The 27,972-nt window shown below is 37.4% G+C and overlaps 7 protein-coding genes and 1 long non-coding RNA gene across 11 annotated transcripts; 4 read left to right on the top strand and 4 right to left on the bottom strand.

The window, feature by feature from the left end:
* Window positions 1-294: 294 nt before the first annotated feature.
* LOC120006186 (endonuclease 1) lies at window positions 295-2,223 on the bottom strand. Its single transcript, XM_038856124.1, has 8 exons — window positions 1,952-2,223; window positions 1,617-1,797; window positions 1,414-1,521; window positions 1,270-1,325; window positions 1,098-1,181; window positions 910-1,005; window positions 763-827; window positions 295-639 (listed from the first exon to the last, which is right to left on the bottom strand). Exons 1-8 carry the CDS (start codon window positions 2,078-2,080, stop codon window positions 441-443), a joined length of 918 nt encoding a protein of 305 aa, XP_038712052.1. The 5' UTR covers window positions 2,081-2,223; the 3' UTR covers window positions 295-440.
* On the bottom strand, window positions 2,214-5,546 carry LOC120006188 (endonuclease 4-like). The gene is made up of 9 exons (XM_038856126.1): window positions 5,405-5,546; window positions 4,994-5,177; window positions 4,727-4,825; window positions 4,562-4,617; window positions 4,305-4,388; window positions 3,970-4,062; window positions 3,793-3,851; window positions 3,094-3,167; window positions 2,214-2,614 (listed from the first exon to the last, which is right to left on the bottom strand). The coding sequence occupies exons 1-9, from the start codon at window positions 5,516-5,518 to the stop codon at window positions 2,496-2,498; spliced, it is 882 nt and encodes a 293-aa protein (XP_038712054.1). The 5' UTR covers window positions 5,519-5,546; the 3' UTR covers window positions 2,214-2,495.
* A 2,342-nt stretch (window positions 5,547-7,888) lies between these two features.
* On the bottom strand, window positions 7,889-13,004 carry LOC120006187 (endonuclease 4-like). Its single transcript, XM_038856125.1, has 9 exons — window positions 12,636-13,004; window positions 12,120-12,294; window positions 11,841-11,957; window positions 11,679-11,734; window positions 11,403-11,486; window positions 10,454-10,546; window positions 10,167-10,234; window positions 9,220-9,293; window positions 7,889-8,274 (listed from the first exon to the last, which is right to left on the bottom strand). The coding sequence occupies exons 1-9, from the start codon at window positions 12,744-12,746 to the stop codon at window positions 8,156-8,158; spliced, it is 897 nt and encodes a 298-aa protein (XP_038712053.1). The 5' UTR covers window positions 12,747-13,004; the 3' UTR covers window positions 7,889-8,155.
* A 1,085-nt stretch (window positions 13,005-14,089) lies between these two features.
* LOC120006114 (quinone oxidoreductase PIG3-like) lies at window positions 14,090-16,404 on the top strand. Its single transcript, XM_038856009.1, has 6 exons — window positions 14,090-14,369; window positions 14,457-14,636; window positions 15,034-15,115; window positions 15,189-15,296; window positions 15,426-15,584; window positions 16,054-16,404. Exons 1-6 carry the CDS (start codon window positions 14,118-14,120, stop codon window positions 16,248-16,250), a joined length of 978 nt encoding a protein of 325 aa, XP_038711937.1. The 5' UTR covers window positions 14,090-14,117; the 3' UTR covers window positions 16,251-16,404.
* Window positions 16,405-16,890: 486 nt separating this feature from the next.
* LOC120006115 (quinone oxidoreductase PIG3-like) lies at window positions 16,891-19,166 on the top strand. 2 transcript variants are annotated; one of them, XM_038856010.1, is made up of 6 exons: window positions 16,891-17,157; window positions 17,249-17,428; window positions 17,844-17,925; window positions 17,999-18,106; window positions 18,238-18,396; window positions 18,808-19,166. In XM_038856010.1, the coding sequence occupies exons 1-6, from the start codon at window positions 16,906-16,908 to the stop codon at window positions 19,002-19,004; spliced, it is 978 nt and encodes a 325-aa protein (XP_038711938.1). In that variant the 5' UTR covers window positions 16,891-16,905; the 3' UTR covers window positions 19,005-19,166. The 2 variants fall into 2 exon arrangements, with proteins under 2 accessions (XP_038711938.1, XP_038711939.1); XM_038856011.1 differs by lacking the exon at window positions 17,999-18,106.
* A 1,196-nt stretch (window positions 19,167-20,362) lies between these two features.
* Window positions 20,363-21,336, top strand: LOC120006314 (40S ribosomal protein S27-2). Its single transcript, XM_038856323.1, has 4 exons — window positions 20,363-20,504; window positions 20,617-20,718; window positions 20,828-20,856; window positions 20,961-21,336. The coding sequence occupies exons 1-4, from the start codon at window positions 20,502-20,504 to the stop codon at window positions 21,085-21,087; spliced, it is 261 nt and encodes an 86-aa protein (XP_038712251.1). The 5' UTR covers window positions 20,363-20,501; the 3' UTR covers window positions 21,088-21,336.
* Window positions 21,337-22,861: 1,525 nt separating this feature from the next.
* On the bottom strand, window positions 22,862-23,420 carry LOC120006646. Its single transcript, XR_005470057.1, has 2 exons — window positions 23,107-23,420; window positions 22,862-23,015 (listed from the first exon to the last, which is right to left on the bottom strand). It is a non-coding gene; the product is annotated as an uncharacterized LOC120006646 (long non-coding RNA).
* A 497-nt stretch (window positions 23,421-23,917) lies between these two features.
* LOC120005580 (histidine biosynthesis bifunctional protein hisIE, chloroplastic) lies at window positions 23,918-27,785 on the top strand. 3 transcript variants are annotated; one of them, XM_038855306.1, is made up of 6 exons: window positions 23,918-24,018; window positions 24,462-24,677; window positions 26,420-26,659; window positions 26,747-26,842; window positions 26,939-27,099; window positions 27,331-27,785. In XM_038855306.1, the coding sequence occupies exons 2-6, from the start codon at window positions 24,510-24,512 to the stop codon at window positions 27,533-27,535; spliced, it is 870 nt and encodes a 289-aa protein (XP_038711234.1). In that variant the 5' UTR covers window positions 23,918-24,018; window positions 24,462-24,509; the 3' UTR covers window positions 27,536-27,785. The 3 variants fall into 3 exon arrangements, with proteins under 3 accessions (XP_038711234.1, XP_038711233.1, XP_038711235.1); XM_038855305.1 differs by having other exon boundaries at window positions 26,414-26,659; XM_038855307.1 differs by lacking the exon at window positions 24,462-24,677 and having other exon boundaries at window positions 23,998-24,018; window positions 26,414-26,659.
* The last annotated feature ends 187 nt before the right edge of the window (window positions 27,786-27,972 follow it).

The following is a 27,972-nucleotide window of genomic DNA, read 5'->3' as shown; positions in this document are numbered from 1 at the left end:
ATTGGGCCTCTTAAAAGTCTTATAGAACGTTATTACAACTCGGGCCTCGTGGGCCATTGACCCACCATGATGTTTGGGTCCGTGTAAGTGCTGGGGATTGACATAGGCCCATTTTGAAATTTGAAATTGGGTTTAGACTCCCAAGAGCTGTCTGAGTCGTAAACGACTGTCCAATTATTGGAGAACAAGACAGGGGTTCCAAGTCTTTCAAATGTTGTATACTAAAGGGTTTGTCCAAGACGTGAAGTCAAGAAAATTGTTTGTGTGAGGCAAGAGCTTCTGCAAAACAAAGACTACAGAATGCTTCTACCACTGGATTTCCTCCATTTTCATATGTGTTTTATGCTATTAAGATAAAGCAAAGCAAAGCAAAACAGAACTTGTCAAAGCCTATACATATAAACTGTTTTATTCCTTCCTGAATCAGCATTTTTGATTGCTTAAGTTGGTGATGAAAAGCCTTCTTTTGGGTTCCCAAAAATCTGGTTAAGGTACATGGCTAACCGAACACCACCTTGAGCGATCCGTTTCATGATAATCGGCATCCTTGAATCAAAGTACTCATCTGATAAAGTCTCACCAGACTCTACACCTTTGTATCCCCATTTACAAGCCATGTTTATGCTCTCTACAGCATACCTGCATATGGAACAAACAATTGAGACCTGCCCTTTAAAAAGGCAACTCAATGAGCACACCACTTGGTTTTCACCGAGCGATGTGGGACTTTTGTAATCTAACACTAATTGAGAGAGAGATTACTTGTTTGCACAAGAAAGGAGATCATCACATTCTTTCCATGATGCTAAATCATCAAACCAGATTCCCTGCATACATATATAACATATGTGAACAAAACTAGCAAGAGAAGTAGAGAACATCACATATAAATCGTGTAGTTGGTCTTACATCAGTGAAGTTGCCTTCTATGTCTTTCTGGAGAAGATCAACGTCCTTCTCATAGTAATCTGCTAGAGTTGTCAGAATAATCTCTCTATCCCATACCTTGTACAGTGTACAGAAATGTGGATCATTAAGCAGTAAACAATGAGAGGTTTGTATTAATCAGATAGAAATTGTGAACACTGCTCATTTACATGGTGGAGGTTAGATTTGTGCCTAAACCAGCGTAATTCAATGGTGTTTCCTCCTTCGTCGCTTGTGAATCCGACATGCATTGGCTGAGAAGATGAGAAAAAACATTTAACCAAGAAATATTCTTAGAAGTTCAAGGATATAAGAAGTGTACATTGAACTGTGAAGATGTACCTGATGAACATCTCCCATGAAGTGTGACAAGAATAACAAGGCTTCAGTCAAATTATCTGGCAAAATAATAACAAAATCAGTACATCCAAGCGAACTTACTAGTCTTCCCTCTTCAGATATAGAGATAAAATCAGTGTTCCTTACATCGGCGATCAGCAGTTCCCTCCCTGTAATGCAGTAGCTGGGAAGTAAAATTTGAAATGGCACCTGCAACACACATGTTCTTCAAACCATGCTGATCATGGCAATCCCCTGCACCAAATAAATTCAAATAAGCACAGCTGTATCATGGACTTAAGGTACACAGTCGTTGAACTAAAATTAGTTAACGAGATGTTAATTCCTACTTGAGTAATCAAAGGTGCAAGCATTGTCAGGAGTGTCGATGAAGTGCAGCGGGCTAGTCCACCGATATTTGTACCAATGCCGGATTTGGTCAGGCCATATACAAAGGGCAGACAAGTCCCCTTTTAGATTGTGAGGCAGCAAGTTTTCAACAGCTTCTGCAGCCTCAGGCTCCAAGAGATTCTATTAAACCAAAGAGAAAAAGTGTTAGTTTTATCTGTAAACATCGACTTTAGAGGACTTACAGTCGATACCTGCTATGGAGAAAGAGTTGACCCATTTGATTTTGGAATTTAGACATTTTGATAACTGCATCTCTTGCAAGCTAAACAGTTACCTGTGCTATCCGACAAGTCATGATATGCCCCTCTTTGCTCCATCCCCTAGCTTTTGGCACCAAAATGAAAGTCAAGAATATAAACAGAACAAACCCAAGAGAAGAAAATGTCAATCTCCTGCCCATCATCTTGAATCACCTTATGCGCAGGCGTGTTCGTTTTGGCTCCCGAACGAGAACCAGAGATTCTCCAATATTGACAAAACATGACAGACCAACAGAATGAGATACTGATATAAACAACTCTACGAAAAGGCCATCATTGAGTGCAAGCAAAAGCCTCTACATTTTTAAGTATCCTCAAAGCTTACTTTTAGCACAAGAAACAGGGGCATATAAATATATTAAGGCAACCACTTGAGTTAGGTATTCATACAGAACACATTGTTTGACTTTGCTTATTCTAATAAACAAAAGGAGTACAGATAATTTACTAGGAACATGGTCATTTGCCTAGAAGAAGATAAACATATATAGAGAAATGATGCAATGGTCCCCACTTTGTGATTATCAACTGAGGACAATGCCTCTCCATCCCTTATCTTCATGCTTGAGCAATTTTTGCTTTGGAAGCAAAAATGTTGTTCAGGACAGCAGCCAGCCGAACCCCGCCTTGTGCAAGTCTCAACTCGACGATAGGAAGCCGAGAATAGAAGTAATCATCTACACCAAAAATGGGCTTTAAGTTACTAAAATGAGAACAAAACTGGAATAAGTATGAATTAGCTGGAAAATAACACTACTGTGGCACTTCCACATCCCTATAGCACCAATTACGGTAGATGGCAATTTCATAATATGTTGGCTAGTTGACCATGTGCATGGCCACAACATACATATGTATATAGTCTGAAATCAAGATGCATGATGTTGACCGGAGATATATTAGATCAACCCATCGGTAAGTAGGGGATAGGGCGATTATATTCTTAATGAAGTTGTCATCATAAGTCTATACAGTTCTTTTGTTATGGTAAAAGCAAGGGCTCCGACACAATTCTAATAGATTGACAAAGAATGAAGCTCAGGCATGGAGCCTACTTGTTCATCATAAATGGTCTAACAGAATTTTTAAATAATGGAAACCCAATTCTAAATAAAGACGTCTATATAGTCCAATTTTCATTCAGTAAAAGAAATACCTCCAAGATTGCTTCCAGCACTGGCGTTAGGATATGCATACTTGCATGTTGCACTGATGCTTTCAGATGCATACCTGCATAGGTTGTACCAAACTAGTCATTTTAATACTCAATATACATTAGGACATGAACATCGAGATTTTGTTAGATCAGAGAAGGAGATCTCAAAATGTATATGTGTTAATTCTTGCCAGCATCAACGGACGGATTTACTTCTAGGGTTTCATCCAAGGGAAAAAAAAGGCATCTACTGAAGCATCCTGAATGAATTAATTATGCTTGTCAACATGCCTATATTAACTCTGTGACCGGCCTTAAACTCAGAGGTCTACTTTCAAATTTTACTTGGTGCACACTCACACTGGATTAAAGTGATGTTGTCTGTATCCACGATTTACCCGCGTAAGTGGGTCCAATATGGCCTTGGAGAGATTCCACATCATAAAAAATGAAATCAAAACGAAACAAGACACTGCTTCTCTTATTTTCCCAACCATCAGTCCTTTACATGCTCTTTTGAATAAAAGTTTACTAATCTGTTTGTTATAGGAGAATTGAAGAGTAATATTGCCATTAAGAATAATATCAAACAAAGCATGAAAGCAAACCAATTTACATTTCCTTAAATCAAATCATTGATTTTTGGCTAACACACACATGCAAGGAGCAGGAGAAATGTGGAATAGGACTTATACTTACAGATTTGGACAAACTGTCTGATTAGATCTGCAGAATGCCCATGATGTGGACCAATTATCCTGTAGACAGTCAAATAAAAGGTAATCTTTCAATCTTCTAATACATATAATCAATGCATTTACAAATATACATAGAGGGAAAAAAAAAAAAAAAAAAAAAGAGGCTACAGAGACATACTGTGATGTTCTTTTGAATGGCTTGAATCATGGTTTCAACATCTGAGTTATAAAATTTCTCCAGGGCAGAATCAATTATCTTGTCATCCCATACCTGCAACAAAACATATTATTTTTCTTCAAGCTGATGGGATATCAAGAAAAATGAATGATGCATTAAATTGACTGACATGCCTGTTTTATTCATTTGAAAGCCATCTGTTGCCATCAAATAAAAAGAAAGAAGAGACCAACTAGGAGAAACAGATCAGGGAGGGGGAGACAGAGAGAGGGAGATAAAGGGGAGCTAGAGAGGGATGCGGAACAGACATATTTAAGGGACCATGAAATACTTACACGGTGAAGGTTTGTCTTGGTATCGTACCAGTTTACTACTATCCTATTTCCACCTAAGTCTCCGACGAAACCAACATGTAAAGGCTGTCATCACAAAATATAAGTTAGTCGTTAGGACAGAACATGCATGTTCTTCATGATGACAAATATCTCTGAATAACCTCCTTCTGCCCAACCACAAAAATTACCAATCACACTCGTATCATGTTTAGTGTAGGTTCTCTGTAAGATTTGAAGCGTGAGAAGGAAGCACGAACCTGATGGATATCGCCAATGAAATGAGACAAGAACATCAGTGCTTCTGTTAAATTGTCTGTAAAAGAAGACGAGAAAATTTTCCCACATCACGGAACATTGAATATAAAGAAAAATTTGTTCTCTAGCTCTCGTATCTGTCAAATTCTAAGCAAAATGGAACTCACATTTCAACACTGCGTTGGGTGATGTCAGTTGCGTGGTATAGTTATAAATTGCTCCAGTTACACATCTACCTTTATTTCCAGCAGAATCATGGCAGTCTCCTGTAAGAAAGTAAAATAGCATTGAAGGAACAAATATATGTCACCAGCTGAGCTCACAGCAAATGTCCAGCTAGTGGGCTTGATTAATCAACAGAAGGTTGCCAAGTTTCTGATAATATAAATGATAGCATAGTTGAAGAATGGAAACAGGCAACAAAATCTACTTACTGCTGTAATCATAGTTACAGGTTGAATCCGGAGGGTTAACAAAGTGTAAAGCAGTACTCCAGCTGTAAGAGCGGTCAGTTCGTCGAATGTCATCAGGCCAGGAGCATACATTTGCAAGATGACCCTCTGCAGAAACAGGAAGCAACGCGTTCACTGCAACTCGAGCATCTTTGGTCAGGTATTCCTGAAGGATCAAAACATGGTCATCAGTAACCTTAAAACCCATTTCTCTCAAAAGATTTCTCTTTTCCCAATCACATTGTCATTCTGTAAATTTCGATCAATCGAAGTAAATTTGGTCTAGTTAAATGAACGCATGAACTGAGATTTAAACAGCTATCAACAACTACCGCATTACTATTTACACCTGAACTAACTCTATACCAAAATGGAATGAGAAGGAAAAATCACCTCCGCTATTTTGCAAACAGCATAGTGACCCGCATCTCCCCAGGCCTGACTGTCAGGAAACAATTGCAGAAGAAGAATGACTCCCAAAATCCAGCAATGCCATGACCCATCCATCTCCCTTCGCTGGTGAATCAACAAATCATAAGTGTTAAATAAACCATCTATTTGGTTGCAGATAAAGGAAAGAACAAAAATGAAGCTGAAATGGACTACAAAACTTGGGTCATCTCGGAGATCCAGTGAAAGAGTTCTGACATGGGATTATATGAGTCTCTTGCTAATATTTCTCCGCAAGCAAACAAAGATAATAGCTTTCATTCATGAGAAGCGAAGATCCAAACTTACCCGGCTAGTCCGTTGTGAATATCTCTTGGAATTGCCAAAACTGTGGGATGCAATGCAGCAATCCAATGAAGTTCACTTTATAGATAAATTACAATCGCGTTTTACTCGTGACACCAAGTACAAGAAATATAAAATATACTTAGAAAATCACGCCTTTTTCCATAGTTGCTAAAATTTGAATAATTTATTTAAGAGACCGCGCATGGCGCTATTCTTTATCATACTAGACTGCAACTACGTACGACAAACACAACAGTATGGGTAATCCATAAATTATCATCTCTCTTAGCTGTTCACCACTGGGTACTGTGTGAAAAAAAGGGCACCGGAGGCCGAGGCCAACAGGCGTGTCAGTAAAAACAGTTGTTTGGCTTTAGAGTTGGTGTGTCATGGATGTGGTATATGTTTGCTATTAGGTATTTAGGTGAGCCTCAAAGTATTCACACTCACATTTTTTTACACTAAATTTAATACGAGTGACACTTCTATTACACAAAAAAATCAAGCCAATAAATTTATATCGTTGTACAAATATACTTTGTTGTCATAGTCACATTAACAAAATATACAACCATATTAACAAAACACATGTCCCAATACATTTTGTTATCCCCGACAAAAGACCACCATCATAATTGCTTTTATAAGGGTCAGTTTGAAAATCCGTACAGGAGAGTCTAATATATTATTATTTAACGTATAAGTTAATCGTTGTATAAATTGATGTCTAATTTAATCATATTTAGTGTTTTGAAAAAAATATGATGTTAGGTTTGTTTCGTTGTTAACCAATATGATATTAAACTTGTATTGTTGTTAGCTACAAGTAACTCAAATGATACTCAAATGTATGATATTTCACGAATTCGAGTCTCTTCATCTCCTTTTTAATTATTTTATTTTTATCAGTATTTTTATGGTAATACAATAGTCAATATTACCAAATTTCATCATGACGTAATATCATATAACCTAATACATATAAAACTCATTAATACCTACCTGATACCGTTTTTCTCTCAGTAAATAAATGAGGGTCTCAGTAAATAAGTGAGGGTGAATATGTTTTTTTCATCACTTGGCATATTATATTTTATCTTAATTATTTTATTTTTATCAGTATTTTTATGGTAATATAATAGTCAATATTACCAAATTTCATCATGACATAATATCATATAACCTAATACATATAAAACTCATTAATACCTACCTGATACCGTTACTCTCTCAGTAAATAAGTGGGGGTAAATATGTTTTTTTTATCACTTGACATGTTATATTTTATCTTACGTGTATAAAAATGACTTTGATGTGTTTTTATATTATACTGTCTGTAACCTATAAGAGCCCATTTTGGCCTTTTGTATAAAATTAGACAATGCTGAACTTTTTTAAAAACCATCTTAATACTTGATAACATATTAAATAATAATTTTATATTATAGGAATTCTTATCCTCCTAAAAACAGATAAAAGGGTTTGTTACTCGGAGATGTGGCTACAAGACACATACAACATATATGCGTACACACAAATGGAGCAATAATCCCCACTTTTTGACCATTTGTGTGTGTGTACGCATATATGCCATTCTAACAACCACTCTGTTGATTGCAGAAAACATAAGACTAATAATTATATATGGGACCTAGGATACATGTGATTGGGACCAATAAATGACAATGGTATCATAAATAAGTCAAAGATAGTGTTGGAAACCTTAAACAAATTACTTTAAAATACTCTCATTTAATGTGAAATGTAGGATGTGAAGTGAATTAATAATGACTATTTTAAAACCACATAAATTTAAAAAACTTTTAAAAATATATTTTAAAGGTCTCTAACATTGGCTTAAACAAAAAATGCATGCCACGTTTGCCTGGCAAAGATTTTTATTTTAGTTTAGTCTTTAGCCAACCCATGTGCAAAAACTTTTTAAAAAATTCTCCGAAGCACTCTACTCTGTTGTAATTTTTTGTGTTCCCCAATCACAAATTAGACAAGGAGTGACACATGGATAACTTTTGAAAAAGAAGTATATATATATTCAAAAAAAAAAAAGAAAGGAGTTCACAGTGAATACTATGGAGGATAACAAAATATATAGGGATGTTTTATTGAGGTAGGTGAGAATGAGAATGAAACATTATTACATAGATTATAGTTACTCAAGCAACATGTTAGCGTGCATCAGAAATGGGATAAAAGGGCACCCGAGGAGCCATAACAGGCGAATTAACAAAAGAACACGGATAACAGGGTTTGGCACTCGGAGATATGCATATAAGACGTATGCCTACACACATAAATGGAGAAATAATCCCCACTTATTGAATATCGTCTAGAAACTGCCTCCCTATCCCTTATTTTCAGCATCATCATCAAAGCCATCGCTTATTCTCATGCTTGAGCAATTTTTGTCTGAGAAACGAAAATATTGTTGAGGATGGCAGCCAACCGAACCCCAGCTTGCGCAAGTCTCTTCGATACAATAGGCAACCGAGAGAGGAAGTAATCATCTACACCACAACAGGAGGGTACAGAATCAAGGAAATGGAGCAAACAACGAAAGTCAAGCTGTAACCATGTTGGGCTAAAAAACGCGGTACATAGTAAGTATCAAGGTGGCACCACTGTATGCCTTTAGCTCCAATGCAACTATGAAAGCATAGGATGCCTTTAGCTACAAATTCATGATACACGATGTTGAGCAGAGCAAATCAATACTATGGATTCAAACTAAGTTCTTTGATGAATTTGTGTAGATGATCCCTAAGTGACTGATTGGGATAGAGGCTTTGAAAATGGTGATGATGACGATCATGAATGATTTAAACAAGAAGATTGATAAACTGCATAGGAACTTACCACATAAATAATAAGCAGGGGGTGAGATAAAAACATGGGGGAAAGGTATACTTAACCATCGCTTTCTACTTCCACTCAATACAACAACAATGCGTTCTAAAATGCAGTTCAGAACAGTTTTATTTCTTTACAACCTTATTTACAAGAAATGATTTTTCACATTGATTTATTTTTTTTTTCTATTTTTGAAAGTCAAGATTCCCCTCAATCTTATATCTTGAAGAAACACAAAATCCAGGAGCGAAGCCTACTGCCACCAGTCTTAAATACCTATGCTGAAAAGATTCTTTTAATCTAAATTCTTGGTACTTTGCATCAAAAAACTCGGTATTCATTCCAGGGAAATTTTCAGATAAACATATTTTCCACCTTAGTAATGGACTATGAAGAACTGGGACTGAATCTTGACTTGGATTGTAACTCAGTGAATTCAGATCATTTTAAAGAACAGCAACAGCATACAACAAGCAGCCCAAAGAAGGGCCCTATCTTGGCCTTCTTTGTGTAACAACTAGCAGGAAATAATTTAAGAAAAAGGGGGAAAACTGTCTTGTAATATGTAAAAGTAATTCTTATTTTGCAAAGAAAATATGTACCTTCTAGAGTGCTACCAGCTGTGGCATTTCTGTAAGCAAACTTGCAGGCCAAACTAATGCTTTCGGATGCATACCTGCAAAATTTGTAGCAATAAGTCAAGTTTACTAATTCATCCTTCCTTATGACAGAGAAATGGAGATGATTTCCAGTATCCAATCATGAATATTTTCATCGTTTCAAGCATCTATGGCTACTTTCACGTTTGTAATTTCATCCACAATAAACAAACTGAGAGAACACCTAATTAAGCATGATGACCAAACTAAATTGTGGCTGTTATTGCCAAAACCCTTCCTTTGCAGTTTGCAGTACTAACAATTTCCCCCTGCTTTGAATTTTATTTCCTCATAATTGAAAGTTGAAAGTTTTAAAACTCTTCAACTAGGCTGTATTTTATGTGGATCATAGCAAAACGAAGCATTGAATTGCTTCTCTTATTTATCTACACTTGGTCTTATTCATACTCTTTTAAACAGCAATCTCTCTAGTATGTGTATGTTAATAAAAGAATCAAGGAGTCGCAAATCATGAGGGATTGACAGGATAAGGAAAGAGAGAATTCCAATAAGGCCATAGTAAGCTCCTATCAAACCTAAAATGAAATAAATTGCCTAAGATGTTTTTGGCATTTACAATAACATGTTTGGTTCTCAGGGTGAAAGTCAAGAACAATCGAATAGATTCTAAAAAGAGAAGAGGGAAGCCAAGAAAGACATTGATGATAGTGATTAAGAATGATATGGGCCCTATACTACCACTAGAAAGTGCAGCTTTAGACCAAAAAGAATGCCCATGTCGACTCCAATTAAAATTTCTAATGGATTGATTTAGGAAAACCCCAAATTTTTGGCAAAAACATTTCGACAATGATGAATAGCATGAGCATATTAAAAGCATCATCTCAAACACAGAAATATGGTAGGAATATGTAAGGACATGTACTTACTGATTTGGACAAACGGTCTCATTATTTCCACAATATGGCCATGTTGACATATCACTCCACCAATCATTCTATATGCAGCCGAATAAGAAAACCAAAAACTTAGTATATGAAGCTCACAAAGGCATTTGCATTGACGAATAAAAAAACAAAACAAACAACAGCAGTAAAGAAGTGAATTCAGCACTCAAGGTGGGTAAATGAGAACACGGTTCTTGTTTGTCAACTGAATAGAAAGGTAATTGATGCATTAATTAATACATGGAGAATGCAGAATAAAAAGAACTTACTGTAATATTCCTTTGAATGGCTTGAATCATGATTGCAAGATCCTTCTCATAGAATGTCTTCAGGGCAGAATCAATGACCAGGGTATCCCATACCTGGAATGAACTACTTTTTTTTTTAATTTGATAGGATCATCATCATCATCCAAGCTTTTATCCCGTAAATACAACTAATATATAAAGATACACATATGTGAATCCAAAATCAATGACACTGTACAAAAAGCGAATTCTGGGGAAAATGTTAAAAATTGTGTTTTCACTATGTATTGATTCTTGCCAACAGGTCAGGTAAAGCCAGAAACTTAAAAGATTGAGTCACTATTGTGTCATGCTTCAATTTTCAGCATGCCTTTTCACAGGGGATGAACAACTTTCATGACAATAGAGAGAATGAATCATCCTCTCATGAGTGACAGGAATAACAGATACCAATAATATGACACCTATTTCCCTCATTTTCATCTAAAATTTGAATATGATCTCTTTTAAGTTTTACAACCTAGGATCCTCTTCTATTTGATAGTATAAAAGTGAAACGTTTTCTTCTTTTATCATTGGCAGCGCACCAGCACAAGCGTAGCCTGGATCAGAGGAAGGGAACTCCGGGGCCAACCATAACGCATAGGTCTGGGTCCAAATCTCGGCTGCTGCACTTTGGTTCTATCGATGCTTATAGTTTACAGTGATGCTAATATCCTGGCATTGCTTTGCAAGCAGTGCCAACTGGCAATATGGCCTTCCTTTGGATACGTTCCATATCGGATATAAAAGATGACGGGGTATGTGTATACATATTAACAATGGTGCATCGGATATAAAAGATATAAATCTGTAATCAAACAAAAAAACCTCAACATACCCATAGAACGGGAAGGAAGAGGACAGGAGAAGGACAGAAAGAACAAGAGGGATATGGAAAGACACATTCAAAGAACTATAGAATGCTTACATGATGTAGATTTGCCTTCCTACGGAACCAATGAAGTATTATAGTGTTTCCACCTTCATCTCCAGTGAAACCAACATGTAGAGGCTGATATTAGAAAACTGTAAGTTAATAGATCAGGATAGAACATGCATGTTCTTCACAGTAACATATCATCAGTTCATCACTCAGTCACCTCCAATTGACCAACCACTATGATAATAGATCAATATTGAATAACACGCAGGGTTTAGCTTGCTAACTTCTTGAAGATTTGAAGTTGAAGCACAAAAAGCAAACCTGGTGAACATCTCCAATAAAATGTGATAAGAACATCAGTGCTTCTGTCAAATTATCTGTAGAAGAAGGAGAATAAGTATCAGTATATGCACTATTAAAGTTAATGGAAAATTCACTCTGAAGCTCTTGCATTAGTCAAATATCTAATACAACGTAACTCACAATTCAACTCTGACTTTGAGTCACGAAAAACCGATGTGAGTTGCATTGTATAGTTGTGAATTGCTCCGGTCACACATCTGTCTTTACGTCTGAAACGGGAAGAGTCATGGCAGTCTCCTGCAAGAAAAAAAATAGCATTAGAGGAGCATATATAGGTCACCGACTCACTACAAGTGTCCCCTTCTATGTTTGATTCATCAACAAAATTTTGCCAAACACGCGATGATATAACGCCATACCATAGTTGAACAACATAAACAGACAATGAGTTGAACTTACTGCAATATTTATAATTACACAAGAAATCAGGAGTGTCCGCGTAATGTAAAGCACTACTCCAGTGGTAGTGGAAGCGAATCTCATCAGCCCAAGAGCATACAGCTGCAAGATCACCTTCAGCTGAATCTGGAAGCAACTCTTTCACTGCAACTAGAGCATCTTCAGTCAGATACTCCTGAAGGATCAAAAAAACGGGAATCAGCGGGTTCCACAACCCTACATACCAAAATCTTTTCTTCTTCCCTTCTCCATCACATTGTGTTTCTCCCAATTTGACAATCAATTCCAAATAAAATCGATAAAAGCTTTGATTTAAGCTATATCTCAATTTTCCCCTAAAACTGCCATTGACAATTAGGGCATTACTCTTCAGATTAAACATCAGGATAACTGTAAGCAACTAGCAAGTAGCAACGAAAAATCTAATAAGTAATAAAGCTTTAAAGCCATTTTAACGGAAACAAATTCTTGATCAGTGATCACTAATAGCAAAAATGAAATGTGAAGAAACATCACCTCTGCTATTTTGCAAATAGTATAGTGACCCTGCTTTCCCCAACTAAGAATTCCAGGAACTAATTGCAGAAGAAATAATACTCTCCAACACCATTTCCATGACCAAACCATCTCTACTCACCAGTGAATCAATAGAGCGTCTGTTTGGTTTCAGAGTAACCTTTCTTGGAAACCAAACAGTGACGCGAGCTTCAGCTATCAAATTGAGAATCAATACAGCTTCAAACCTCTGTTTAACTTTATCAGTGGCTCAGGTCGCTGTGCCTTTATACTTGTCCGGATAATCAATTGTAACTGGTAAGTTGTGCGGATCTGTTTTGCTGTATGGGGACTGGCCGGAAAAAAAAAAGGTTAAATTTAACCAATAAATTATAGCCAATAGGTTGAGACTTGAGAAACATAAGATAAACGAAAATGAACGTATTGAGCTTTACTTGCACCTCAACTTTTTTGACCACAATGGTGAATGTTTTATTGGACATGAGAATTATGATTTGTAAGGTTTAATAAAGAATGAATATGTGTCTTCTCGACTCATATATTGATCATGCAATTAACCATGGGCTTAAGGTCAGAAATAGTAAGACTCGAGACTCTTTCCAACTTAGTAATCGATTCAGTTGTCGATTTTAACTATTCTTCATATTCAACATTGTCACCGTCTTCGATAGTGCTTATCCTATCTAGAGGTCGACTTGAAATTGAATCTGGATCGAGTTGATAGATATTGAGCAACTATAAAATGCACTGCTTGACGCAAATCATTGACCCTTGTAAGAAACTCTTTGGCTTCCTTTCTATTATGATTAAAAATAAATATGATTTTTGTGAAAGAGAAGGAGTTTGGATCTCATTTGGTTTTGTTCCTCATAACCATCGGTTACGCCAAACTAAGTTTCGATTGCCTGTCGTTGGTTGATGTGGTAGGGCGATGATGACTAATCCACATATCCAAGTAGTAGTGGCGTGCTAAAGGAGAATTAGACTCTCTTCTCTACTCCGCGGCATGCTCAACTATGTTTCTCTCTTGCTTTAGGCGAAAGTTTTTTCGTTTTTGCTCCTCTATTTCATTGAAGGGGTGGGTGGGGTGTGAGGAGTTCACACTTAAAAAAAACATAGGGTCAAAGTAAACTCAATTAAATTGGGTATATGGTTAGTAAAGTCCGGGTGATTAAAGTTTACCAAACAAAATAGCGTTTGAACCAATAAGAGGTGACTCGGTTGACAATCGATTGAGTTAAGATATACGTGTGTCAAAGTTTCTATCCAATGATAAATATATCTCTAATTCAAAAAAGAAAAAAGGAAAAAAAAAGAAAACAGCGCTTGAGCCCACTAGAGGAGCGTCAATACAATGCATGCCGAGCCCAATTATCTGGAGCAGCCCACTTATTGGCCCACTAGAGGAACTTTAGACGGCGCTTACTACTATTTTAGTAAAGCTCAATTCAACAGAAGCATCATGCTCTCTCACTGTAGGAAATGAAGGCTATAGTGATAACCACTCCGGGTGGACCTGAAGTCCTGCAACTTCAAGAAGTCGAAGATCCTCAAATCAAAGACGATGAAGTGCTAATCAAGGTAGAAGCCACGGCCCTGAACGGGGCCGACGTCTATCAGCGAAAGGGTTCGTACCCGCTACCCAAGGGCACCAGTCCTTACCCTGGTCTTGAGTGCTCAGGCACCGTTATTTCTGTCGGCAAGAACGTCGCCCGATGGAAAGTCGGTGATGAGGTATGTTTTATGCATAATCGATGTTGTATTTGTATTGATTGATTTCGTTGCACTGATTGTAGTAGTTGACTTTTATGGTGTTATTAGGTTTGTGCCCTTCTGAGTGGAGGTGGGTATGCTGAGAAAGTGGCTGTGCCGGCTGGGCAGGTGCTTCCGGTTCCGGATGGCGTGTCTTTGAAGGATGCCGCTGGTTTGCCTGAAGTGGCATGTACTGTTTGGTCCACTGTTTTCATGACCAGTCGGCTCTCTGCAGGGGAGACGTTCTTGGTAATTGCTGAAATGCTCTTGTTGTACTTTTGAAATTTTTGTTTACCTGGAGTTGTAAGTTAGTTATCTGATTTTAGAGAATTTGGTGTTTGCATCTAGTTACAGAATTGTGTTATTTGTTATTTTTATGTGCATCAATTTGCTTCAGATATATGCGTATTGACTTTACAATCTAGGTCTTTCTTACGTTAGATTACATCTCTCTTGGTTCATAAACTGGAATAACAGTTAGCCCATAGCTGACAAGACTATAGGATCTGTAGGTGTTTTGAGGGGTATTTTCATGACTGTGGACAGTGTGTGACCTAGATAGATGACATTCAATTCCTTTGTTCTATAGTAGATTGATGTGAACTTCCTCATCCATAAGTTTGAATTAAGAATGATAAAATTTCAGATTCATGGGGGCTCTAGTGGAATTGGAACATTCGCTATTCAGATTGCTAAATACTATGGGGTGAAGGTCTTTGTAACAGCAGGTACAACTTTCTTCTCTTATGGCAAAACTGCAGTTTCCAATTTTTAATTTGTTTGACAACTCTTGATAACCAGGTACTGAGGAAAAATTAGAATTTTGTAAAAATCTTGGAGCTGATGTGTGCATCAATTACAAGACAGAGGACTTTGTTGCTAGGGTAAAGGAAGAAACGGGTGGGAAAGGTATGCATTTGGTTGTGCAAATAGTATGGAGTTCAAATTATTTTCATTTGTTTATCAACATAGGCTCATTTGATATTTAAGAGGATGTGTATGTTACCCGTAAATTTACATAATTATATCAAATTTCAGGTGTTGATGTTATCTTGGATTCTATTGGAGCATCCTACTTGCGTAGAAACATTGATAGCTTGAATCTTGATGGAAGGATTTTTCTACTCGGATTCATGGGGGGATCAGTTGTAGAATTAGATCTCAAGCCTTTGTTTGCTAAGCGTGGCACAGTGCAAGGTATTATTGCGAAATCCTTCTTTATGCTAAGCTTGTGGAATTGGATTAGATGGATTATTTTTATCCGTTTGTGCTCTTTTCTCTGTCTGATAGTATGGTCGAACAACAAAACAAAGTTTGGTTAACAGTCCTCACTATTCATTGACTGAAATTGATGTCTGGAGCTATTCAAGAATTCCCATCCATCTTTATAAAAGAGAAAAACAAAAAACTTAATGTAAGAAATTGTTGAAAGTCATGTTCTGTGTGGAACTGTTATCTTTTATTTAAAGGGTTTACCATTTTAGTGTTGCTGACTGCTGCGTTCTAAGCAGGTGCGTTTTGTTGAGCACTCTCTTTTTTCCTCCTATTTTTCCAAATAAGGAAGCAACAGTTCTGAAAAAGTGGACTGCTGGGAATGTTCTGTTCTGCCTTTTATTGCATATTTGTTGGTTGAATGTTTATATCTTTTCGGCGGTTGTTTATGCAGCTGCTGGTTTGCTATCCCGGAGTCCGGAAAACAAAGCAGTTATTGTCAGCGATGTGGAGAAGAATGTTTGGCCTGCGATAACATCAGGCAAGGTAAGACCTGTGATATCCAAGTATCTTCCATTATCTGAAGCAGCTGAGGCACACAGGCTCATGGAAAGTAGCAAGCACATTGGGAAGATAGTGCTTCTTGCATGATGCTTTTACTGATCTTTGTGTTTTAGACTCTTTTGGTAGCATTCCCCCCATAAGGTTCAATACTTGTCCCATGACTTATGGAACATTCTGTTGTAGTCTCAATTCCTCACAATATTACGTTAAATAAACCACATATATTATTGGAGAGAAACCATGGTAGCTTGAGGTTTTCTTGGTATACTCCCTCATAATGCCAGTCAATCAGAAGAGTCCTAGCTTGCAACAAGTTCCCTATTTGTTTGTACCTTATAACGATTTTCTTCACTAACAAACAACACAAAAGGCCAAATGTAAGTTTCTAGCTACCTACTTTGATGTGGAAAATAACATCTGCAAATTTTCATAGATGATAGAAAAACTCAGAGAGAAGCAAGCTTCAGCTATCAAATTGAGAATCAATACAGCTTCACGCCTCTGATTAACTGATCAGCTTCTCCGGTTCTGTGGATCGGTTTTGCTGTATTGGGAGTGGCCGAAAAAGAATATCAAGTTAGATTTAACCAATAAATTATGACCACGTTTTATAGGTTAAGACTTGAGAAAACATAGCTTGAGCCCACTAGAGGAGCGTCAATACCAGGCCTAGCCCAATTGTCTACAGCAGCCCACTAGAGGAGCTTATCAACAGAACCATCGCGCTCTCTCACTGTAGGAAATGAAGGCCATAGTGATAACAGAACCGGGAGGACCTGAAGTATTGCAACTTCAAGAAGTCGAAGACCCTCAAATCAAAGACGATGAAGTGTTAATCAAGGTGGAAGCCACGGCCCTGAACCATGCCGACATCTATCAGCGTCAGGGTTCGTACCTGCCACCCAAAGGCGCCAGTCCATACCCTGGTCTCGAGTGCTCAGGCACCATTATTTCTGTCGGCAAGAACGTCTCCCGATGGAAAGTCGGTGATGAGGTCTGATTTATGCATAATCGATGTTTTATTTTTAGTGATTGATTTCGTTGCACAACCTGAATTTAGTAATTGATTTCTATGGTGTTATTAGGTTTGTGCCCTTCTGAGTGGAGGTGGGTATGCTGAGAAAGTGGCCGCGCCGGCTGGGCAGGTGATTCTGGCTCCGGCTGGTGTGGCTTTGAAGGACGCTGCTGCTTTTCCTGAAGTGGCATGTACTGTTTGGTCCACTGTTTTCATGACCAGTCGGCTCTCTGCAGGGGAGACGTTCTTGGTAATCGCTCAAATTCTCTTGTTGTACTTTTGAAATTTTTGTTTACTTGGAATTGTAAGTTAGTATCTGATTTTATCGAATTGGGTGTTTGCGTCTAGTTACAGAACTGTGTTGTTTCTTGTCAGGCCCTTTGAACTTGATTTCTGCTGTTTTTGTGCAGCGAATTGATTCAGATATCTGCGTATAGACTTTACTATCTAGGTCTTCCCTACGTTAGAGTAGATCTCTCTTTGTTCGTAAACTGAATAACAGTTACATAGAGTTGATAAGACTATAGGATCTGTAGGTGTCTTGAGGGGTATTTTCATGACTGTGGACAGTGTGTGACCTAGATGACATTCAATTCCTTTGTTCAATAGCTATTGACATGAACTTCCTCATCCATAAGTTTGAACTAAAAATGATCAAATTTCAGGTTCATGGGGGCTCTAGTGGAATTGGAACATTTGCGATTCAGATTGCTAAATACTATGGGGTGAAGGTCTTTGTAACAGCAGGTACAACTTTCTTCTCTTATGGCAAACTGCAGTTTACAATTTTTTTGTAAGTTTGACAATTCTTGATCACCAGGTAATGAGGAAAAATTGGAATTTTGTAAAAATCTTGGAGCTGATGTGTGCATCAATTACAAGACAGAGGACTTTGTTGCTAGGGTAAAGGAAGAAACGGGTGGAAAAGGTGTGCATTTTGTTGTGCAAATAGTATTGAGTTCAAATTATTATCATTTGATTACCAACATAGGCTCATTTGATATTTAAGGGGATGTGTATGTTACACACATAAATTAACATAATTATATCAAATTTCAGGTGTTGATGTTATCTTGGATTCTATTGGAGCATCCTACTTTAAAAGAAACATTGATAGCTTGAATCTCGATGGAAGGCTTTTTCTACTCGGATTCATGGAGGGATCCGTTGTAGAAGTAGATCTCAAGTCTTTGTTTGCTAAGCGTGGCACAGTGCAAGGTATTATTGCGAAATCCTTCTTTATGCTAAGCAGCTAAGCATATATCTGTGAAATTGGATTAGGTGTATTATTTTTATCCGTTTGTGCTTTTTATATCTTTCTAATAGTATGTTAGAACAACAAACCAAATACTACTTAACAGTCCTTGCTATTCATCGACTGACATTGGTGTCTGGAGCTATTCAAGAATGCCCATCCATCTTCATAAAAGAGAGAAAAACATTGATATGAGAAAGTGTTGAAAGTCATCTTCTGTGTAGAACTGTTGTCTTTAATTTAAAGGTTTTACCATTTTATTGTTGCTGACTGCTGTGTTCAAGCAAGTGGACTGCCGGGAATTTTTCTGTTCTGCCCTTTTATTGCATATTTGTTTGTTGCATGTTTATATCTTTCAGTGGTTGTTTATGCAGCTGCTGGTTTGCGATCCAGAAGTCCAGAAAACAAAGCAGTAATTGTCAGCAATGTGGAGAAGAATGTCTGGCCTGCCATAACAGCAGGGAACGTAAGACCTGTGATAGACAAGTATTTTCCATTATCTGAAGCAGCTGAGGCACACAGGCTCATGGAAAGTAGCAAGCACATTGGGAAGATAGTGCTTCTTGCATGATGATTTTACTGATCTTTGTACTTAAGTGGATGACATGGTTTTAGACTCATTTGGTAGCATTCCTTCGTAAGAGGCAATACTTGTCTTGTCCCATGACTTATGGAACATTCTGTTCTATGTTAAATAATAAAGCACATATATTATTGGAGAGAAACCATGGTAGCTTGAGGTTTTCTTGGCATACTCCCTCATATTCCCAGTGAATCAGCAGAGTCCCAGCTTGTAACAAGTTCCCTATTTATTTGTACCTTATAACGGTTTTCTTCTGTAACAAACAACACAAAAAACCAGATGTAAGTTTCTAGCTACGTACCTCGATGAGGAAAATAACATCCGCAAATTTTCATAGATGATAGAAAAACTGAGAGAGAGAGAGCAAAGCCAGGGTAAGAACATATTGAAAGAAACTATGACAATTTTATTTTTTTTGATAAACCACAATGTATTCAAACTAGAAACAAAAACAACAAAGAAGGGCATCTCAGGAGATGGTCTAAGAGAGTATCAGTAAAGGGGATACGATCCAAAAGCGTAAACAACAATAAAGAATTAGGTAGAATATTTCAAGCCAAAACAAAATAGTAAGCCTATAAAACATAAGACTAGTTAAAGTATACTCGAAGAAAATGACCAAAAGTCAAGATGTAGCTAAGGTTCCTAGTGTTTTTGAGCCTTGTTTGGATGTGGATGTTGTTGAAGAGAGAATAAAATCATCCAGATAAATAACTTGAGAATCATTGGAAACTTTGTGTAGGAAGCCACAGACCATGCTGATGAAGACTATTTAGGGCAAATGCAATGGTGAAGTGGTATTGGGCCAACAAAGATGTTGTCTTGTATTTTGCTGATGTGGTTGTATTGTAAAATGTGTTTTGCTTATGTGGCTGTATTGGGATAAGTGTTTTGCTGATGTGGATGTATTGATATTTGATATTTTGGTGTAGTTTTGTTGTGGATAATATGGAGGAATGGAATGTTGTTGGGTTGGGTGGAAAGATAAAGTGTGTGGGAAGAAAAAGTGTATAGAATTTTGTGTTTTGCTGATGTGACTGTATTAAAATACGTGTTTGACTTGACTTTTTGTTTAATAGAGGTGAGACCGGGCCAACAAAAATGTTGGCCCGGCAACCTAAATCCCATTGCATTTGCCCTAAAAAAATTTCATTGTTGGTTTGCCTCTTCCTCCCAATAATCTATTGATTTGAAACAGACTTTGTTCAGAAACTAATGAATGAAAGATTGACGACACATCTTCGACTCCTTTGATATCGGCTTCTTTGAAATTTCTCGTCACTGTACTGGACCTATACAGTATACAGTATACAGTATTGGGCTTGCAAAGTGAATGTACTATTATACCCTCAGGCGATATTGCCCTAGATTTATATTCGTCATCCTCATCGTCATCGTCCTCTAACCCTTTTGCCGCCTCTCCCTCTAGCATTCGCGGTCGAGACATCTTAGTTTTTACTGGTTCATCGTAAGCGCGCGATCAGCATGGTAAGTTATCGATGGCTCTCTGTTCGCTTTAATCTGAATTGTAGACGTGTTTTATTGATTTGGATCGACTAATTTTGATGGTTTATCCTCTCTGTGAATTTTTGGTTCTTAGGTTCTCCAAAACGATATTGATTTGCTTAACCCACCAGCCGAGCTGGAGAAGAAAAAGCACAAGCTCAAGCGCCTCGTGCAGTCCCCTAACTCATTTTTCATGGTATATGTGCTTCTATGCATTTGAATATCTGAGTGTTAATCTTCGGTTTTGTTTATGGTTATGAGAAGACAGGGTGTTGATTAGAATTCTTCGTTTTGAATTTGTTCAGGATGTCAAGTGCCAGGGTTGCTTCAACATGTAAGCTCTTTTGATTTAATTGTTTGATGAATTTGCACATTTAGTAATCGAATTCTTTAGTCGACTGTGGTCAGTTTATAAATTATATACGTGAATATGTGCAGAACCACCGTGTTCAGCCACTCCCAAACTGTTGTGGTGTGTGGGAACTGCCAGACTGTTTTGTGCCAGCCTACTGGTGGCCGTGCTCGGCTTACTGAAGGGTGCTCCTTCAGGAGAAAAGGAGATTGATCTGTTGTTGGCGAATGCCACTTAATTTGGAGGTGCTATAAGCGAAAGGAACCGAGCAATTGTGTTTTTATTTCAGATTTTGTTTTTTGTCCTTTAATAGTTACTTTTCTAGGTTTGGATTTCAATTTTGGGAGTTACATAACTATGTCATTGTTGCGTTTTAATTTTATGGGTAATTTACAGTGAGTAACATTATAATCACTGTTTGGATCTCTATCTTTGAATTCTCATACCTTTGGTATTTTCTTCCCCTGCTCACTATTTAATTATTATTAGTTGTGGATGCATATGTGAAATTGAACCTGCTTGCTAGTTGCTACTATGTCTAAATCGAATGAAATGAATGATAAGAACTTTGTTGTAGCTTAATTAAGTTGAAAGTATTGCTGGTGACCAGATGGCAACAAAAGAGAGATATGGTGTTGCTTTGTTACTTTGCTTAAAATTCTTTTGTTATCTATACCCTTCTGGTTGATGTATTGATGGTATATGGATTGATTTGCTGAGGGAAATTGTTTGGAGATGAACTTGTTTATGCTTTGTAGTCTTGTAGGCAGTTGTGATTCTACTTTTTATTGCTGATGAATGATTTTATGCTATTTAGTGCCATTTGCATCTTTGGATTCGTAAGGTGTGTTTTGCCTTCTAGGGGGATGAGTATTACAACTTGTGGAGCTCTATCTGATGCAGATAATTTTGTCTTTTATATAAGAGAATTTGTGGAATTAAGTGGTTGGATAGCTTTAGTACTTCTGTCTTGTATGTGGAAGCATGAAATTGGTGTCTTGCACTGTTTCAAAATGGAACAATCCGTGTCCTGGTTCATGAAATTGCTGTCTTGCACTGTTTGCAATGTATAATTCTCTGTGCATGAAAATTAGTTCCAGCAGTATGTGTTTTGTCAGTCAACAAATGGATGATTTGGGGAACTTGCCTTGGGTTAGGAGCATAGATTTCAGCCCTTGAATTGTTGATGGTTTGGCTTACCTCTCTCAACCAGAATTGTGTATATGCTGTTTACACTATATTCATGGATCTGGAAACAAGTCTTTTATGGGGTGGTAATTGAAGGAATTTTTTTTCTTCCTGACTTGATATCACCCTTTCCAATGCGACAGTGTTATCGGATCAATTGTCTAGGCTCAAACATGTGTAATCCTGTTCTGCACCCCAGTTTAATTACAGAGATGTGAGATTTATAACCTTATGGATTATATCGGACATGCTTTACTGTTTTATAAGATTCAAGTTTGTTCAATCCAAATGGATGATCGAATGACTCCAATCACAGGTAGACTATGTTTACGAAATATTTACATATTCAAATAGGACGATGTTAGAGTCTCCAAAAGTCCTCCAAATCTATGTGACATCTATTATTTGTAGGATATGTTTAAGAAACATTTACATATCCAGATACTAAATTTACTTCATTGATCAAACTTGGATTTGATTAAATCTGGACGAATAAATCGAATAAGGGTTAATTTTACTTTTCATCACGGAAAGATAAAGGTTGTTCACTTTTAACACCCAAAGATTTTTTGTTACAAAATTATCACTCATTCATCCGGACAGATTTTGCATCATTTCGGTCAGATATCTCACTGATGTGGCATTAAATCAATATATTTTGGTGAAAAACGTTTATGTGATTGCTTATGTGGCTTCCATGTCAATAAAATGCTTATGTGTTAATATGTGAATTTTTTAAAGACAAATGTGGCAATATATAATTTTTTTTTGCACAATAATATTTTAAACAAAAAACTGGTGAACCATAAACTGATCTAATACCTTGAATTCATCCTCAAATTCTTAGTACGATAATATTTAAAGAAAAATTGATGAAAAATAACAAAGAGGGAAACGGAAGGGAGACAAAAAGAAACGATGCGGCGACTTCGAACCGAAAACCTGCCATTTCCCTGCCCGGTTGTGATTGGAAAAGCAGAGTTTTTTGAGCAACAATAATAGTTATATAGAGCTGATTCGCTTCAAAAAAAATTGAAGAATTACCAATAATGGGTTGTTGAGGACGAGAAGACCAGATCTGCCGTTAAATGTAGGGCTGTTGAGGACGAGAAGAAGACCAGATCTGTTGGTTGTAAGTGAAGGCCAAGTACATATTACTGGGCATACGGAAATAGCCCCTTCAAGGAAGACGAGAAGAAGACCAGATCCGGTCGCTTCAAGCCAACTACAGAGAAGATGGTGGATAATTGCAGAGAAGATGATGGGATAAGGATGGGTTTGCAAGAAGGTGGAAGTCGTGAAGAGGCAGTGGAGATACAAATGTGGAGGGGTATGTTGGGAATTTTGGAGATTTAAGTGGCAATATATAAGAATTTATTTTTATGTTATTTTCCACATAAGCATATATTGGCCAATGACCTGTAACTTAATGCCACGTCATCAAAAACCCTACCTTGTTACTATAATAGATCTGACCGAATACCTTAAAAGTCTATTTTGAAACAATAGGTGATGATTTTGTAACAAAAAATCTTTGAGTGTTAAAAATGAATGATCACTATTTTTCGATGATGAAAAGTATAATTAACCCATCAAATAATAATCTAATTTGATTAGAGTCGGAGTGTGACAATCGAACAATAATCTTAATCTAATCTGATTAGAGTCGGAGTGTGGCAACTCTTCGGAGGTGCCATCGTCAAGCCACCGCTGTCACCTCAGGAGGCGTTAGGGGCCCATTACTTGTTATGGAGCGGGCCTTACAAACCAATTTGGGTTCTATGTGGAAAGGACTAATGGGCTTGATTCTTGTATTTAATAATGGGCCTCTGACAGGTTCAGTAGCGGATTGCCGGATGGGCCTGCTCTCTCTACATATGTATTACAGCAGACCTATTCTCTTCCTCGCTAGATTTGAGCAACAGAACTTGGCGGCGGAAGAGGCTTTCATCAAAGGTATGCGAGATCTTTCTCTGTTCCCTTTTTCTTCTTCGTTTCCTTCGTTTGTGTTATGTGGGTTTCTCTTGTTCTCATCATTCCGTGTTTGTTTCTTTGTGTAGTGATCTTTACACTAGATTTTACGGATTCGCTTGTGTATATATAATGTGTGGTTGTTTGGTAGGTTGATTGTTGATGTTATATTAGGCAGCGTAGTTTTTTGTTGGGTTTTGGTGTTCTAGATTTTAAGTGGACGATGGCCAATAGGGAGTAAAGTTCACCGCTCCCTTTTTATCTGACTTCAATACTTTGTTTTCATTAAGATGGTTTAAGAAGCCTTTCTGATAAACTCGTGTGAATGTTTTAGCTGTAAAAACACTAAAATCTTGAAAGAAGTTTTTTCCTACATTTGTTTATTAGTTGATGGTCATGTGCGATCTGATCCTGTATTTTATTGACAGGAGCGTGATGTTGGTGAGATGAATGTATAAGAGTGTTCCCTGTCTATAATGGCGGCTTCATCCCTTCACTGTTTTCAACTTGTCAAATTTCCCTCTGGAAGCCGCCCCTTCTTTCCCGCTGGTTCATATGGCGGATGCAGAATAAAAAATAAGAGTTGCCATCTAGTTTTTGCTTCCGCAAAGAAGACAGATCAATGTCTCTTTACTGACTCAAAGGTATTTTGTTTAGTAACTCAATAGCCTAAGTATCTAGCATGTGCATCTCTGTCTTATTCGTTGGCCTAAAATGGCACGCCATAAATAGTAGTGGAAAGGCAGTACACTTGTTTGGTGAACCATAGCGATGTTATTTCTTTTTCTTCTCTTTATACTATACAAATGCCCTGAATCATACCAGACATAGTCAGATATCTACAATCTCAATTTGGGTAGAGATCGTTACATGTCTGGTAAATGAAAGATAGGGGGAGGAATATGATGGATGGGTTCCTTATCTATCTGTTTGCAATCCCTTGAAGGTGTTCATCGTTGCCAATAATATGGTAAAAGTTATTATTTGAGCTACATCTGGACTCTATATATACATACACTTATGAGTTATGTCTCTCTGATTATGTTATTGCATCTGTGCTCTTATGTGTGAATCATTCTTGTGCCCCAATTTCGCTTTTCTTCCAATTTAGAGGTTTTGCGGACAGATACAAGTTTGGGTCAATATACTTTTCACTTGCCAGTGCCACACCGTAAGCTGTTTTCTGCCTTTGGGTTTTTCTTCCCATGGAGAGAGGTTTTGTGGACACATACATGTATGTCAATATATGTTTCACTTGGTTGTGCTGCAATATAGCTATTTTCTGCCTTTGGTTTTCTTTTCAGTGTATGTTTGATCTCCATTTCTTATTGCTCAGTTTTTCAAGTGGAACCAGACATTGTCAGGTTCCTACCTTAGACATGATGGGTAGATACTGTTACACGTCTGGGAAAAAAAATATTGGGAATGAAGACTTTGAGTTGAGGTTCTCATCTTTTTGTTGGATTCCCTTGGAGGTGTTCATCGTTGCTCAATTGCCTGTTTTTTTATGGTTGTCTGAGCTACATCTGGACACTACATTTAACTATCCTGTAGCATGCATACTGCTATGATGGATTTGTATCCTTGATGGATGCCTGATTTGTTATAATATATTGGAAGAAAAACATATTTAGTTTGAGTCATCTAAAAAAGTTCACAAATATGGTTCCCTTGAAAGCGGCCACATTAATAAAAATATGGAAAACAATATTATTTGAGCTACATCTGAACTCTATATTTCTTACTCTCTGATTATGTGATTGCATGTGTGTAATCGTGCTTTGTGTATGTGAACATATGCTCCCGATTTGGCTTTTATCCCTTGGAGAAGTTTGGTGCACAAATAGACTTAGCTATCTTGTGCCGTTGATTTTAATTTAAATGTAGACCAGACATTGTCAGGTGTCTACCCTAGACATTGTGGGTAGATACTGTTACATATCTGGCAAAGAAAGAGAGGGATTGAAGACTTGGAGATGGGGTTCTCATCTTTTTGTTGGATTCCCTTGGAGGTGTTCGTTGTTGCTCGATAATCTGACTCTTGATGGTGCCCGAGCTACATCTGAACTCTATATTTCACTATCCTTTTGGGATGGATACTGCTATTACGGATTTTAACCTTGTTGGATGCCTGATTTTCTCTAATTATATTGTGGGAAAGAAAATGTCCAGTTTCAGTAATCTAGAAAAGTTTGCAAATATGCTTCTTGGTTTGTGCAAGTTATAGATTCATGTGATTTCTGTGCCAAGTTGCTTTAACCTTTGGTGACAGTTTGTATTCAAACCACTTGAGCATGCATTATTTTTTCTTCAACCTGCATTTAGCATTTAGTAATGTACTCAATTGTGAACTGAATATCTTCTTACTGTCTTATCCTAGGTTCAGACATTATTAGATAGTGTAAAATGGGATGAGAAAGGATTGGCGGTGGCTATAGCTCAAAATGTTGACACTGGAGATATACTAATGCAAGGCTTTATCAATAGGGATGCGCTAGCTACTACCATTTCCTCTCGGAAGGCAACATTCTACAGTCGGTCACGGTCGACATTGTGGACCAAGGGAGAAACCTCCAGTAATTTCATCAACATTCTTGATATATTTATTGACTGTGACCGTGACTCTGTACGTTCCTGACAGTAGGTTGTTGGAATTTGTGAAACCTTGTTTGTTTATCCTCCTTGGATTTTATTTGAATTGATACTCTCACAGATAATATACCTTGGAAAACCTGATGGACCAACCTGCCACACGGGGGCGGAAACTTGCTATTACACCTCGGTCTTTGATCAACTAAATGATCAACAGGTTTACTGCCGTTGTCATTTATATTTTTCACTCGCAATTTTTTATTGCTGGAGAGTTAATATAATGATTTTTAACTTTGTTCTTGAATTTGATCAGCTACAGCAGGTTGAAGAAAACAAGTTGGCTCGAACAACTTTGTACTCGTTAGAATCTACCATTGCCCAGCGCAAAGCAGAAGTAGCTGCACCACGAGATGGAAAGTCATCGTGGACTAAACGTTTATTGGTTGAACACAACTTGTTGTGCTCGAAAATCAGGTAATGTGTCCAGATACCAGATTCAGTATTAGCTTCGTTAGCATCTTTATTTATGGTCTTCCCTGGTGACTAAAACCCATTAATGCGTGAAAGCTCTGCCTAGAGAAAATGGTTTGTGTGACTATTTTTGCTATCTGATCATTGACTACTAAGGAATAAGGATATGAAGCTGGGGACTTAGATTTTTCAATCATTATTAGATCTTTACAGATGCAGTGCCTTTGTTTTCAGGGAAGAAGCAGATGAATTATGTCGAACACTGGAGGAAAATGAAGATAATTCTCGCACTGCTTCAGAGATGGGAGATGTACTCTATCATGCCATGGTTTTGTTGGCAGTCAAAGATGTAAAAATAGAAGACGTTCTTGAAGTTCTTCGTCGGAGATTTTCTCGGTCTGGCATCGAGGAAAAGAGAAGTCGCAAGGCACAAGGGTAGAGCAGTTAATTTTATTCTCTTTGTGAAGCCTGCACTATTGTATTATTATCAATTCTTGGCCTCTCTCAGCAAATGCTATCAAGAATCTGGTGGTTGTATCCAGTTTCTCTTTACTACATTGCTTCTTTGCATGTATTGCTTCAGGATTTTACAACAAATAGTTACTGAAATCTGTGGCTATTTTGTTCTTCCCCGTGACTATATCAATGAAATATAATAATAATCAGTCAACTAGGCCCTCATTTCCTCATAATTGGGTTATCAGGAAGATAGAAAATCCGTGCAATATTTGTAGTTTTCTTGGCAACCAAACAGAAAATCAAACATGACAACCGAGAAAAAAATGACCCACTCAAGCATGACGCGCGTCGAGTCGGCCGCCATAACAGTCCCCTAAAACGCGTGTATACGCGCCTCTTAAGGAAACAAAATAAAAG

Source organism: Tripterygium wilfordii, chromosome 9 (genome assembly GCF_013401445.1).
Source record: "Tripterygium wilfordii isolate XIE 37 chromosome 9, ASM1340144v1, whole genome shotgun sequence".
NCBI lineage: Eukaryota > Viridiplantae > Streptophyta > Magnoliopsida > Celastrales > Celastraceae > Tripterygium > Tripterygium wilfordii.
Note: the sequence above shows the minus strand (reverse complement) of the source record. Positions and strands in the feature narration are given on the sequence as shown.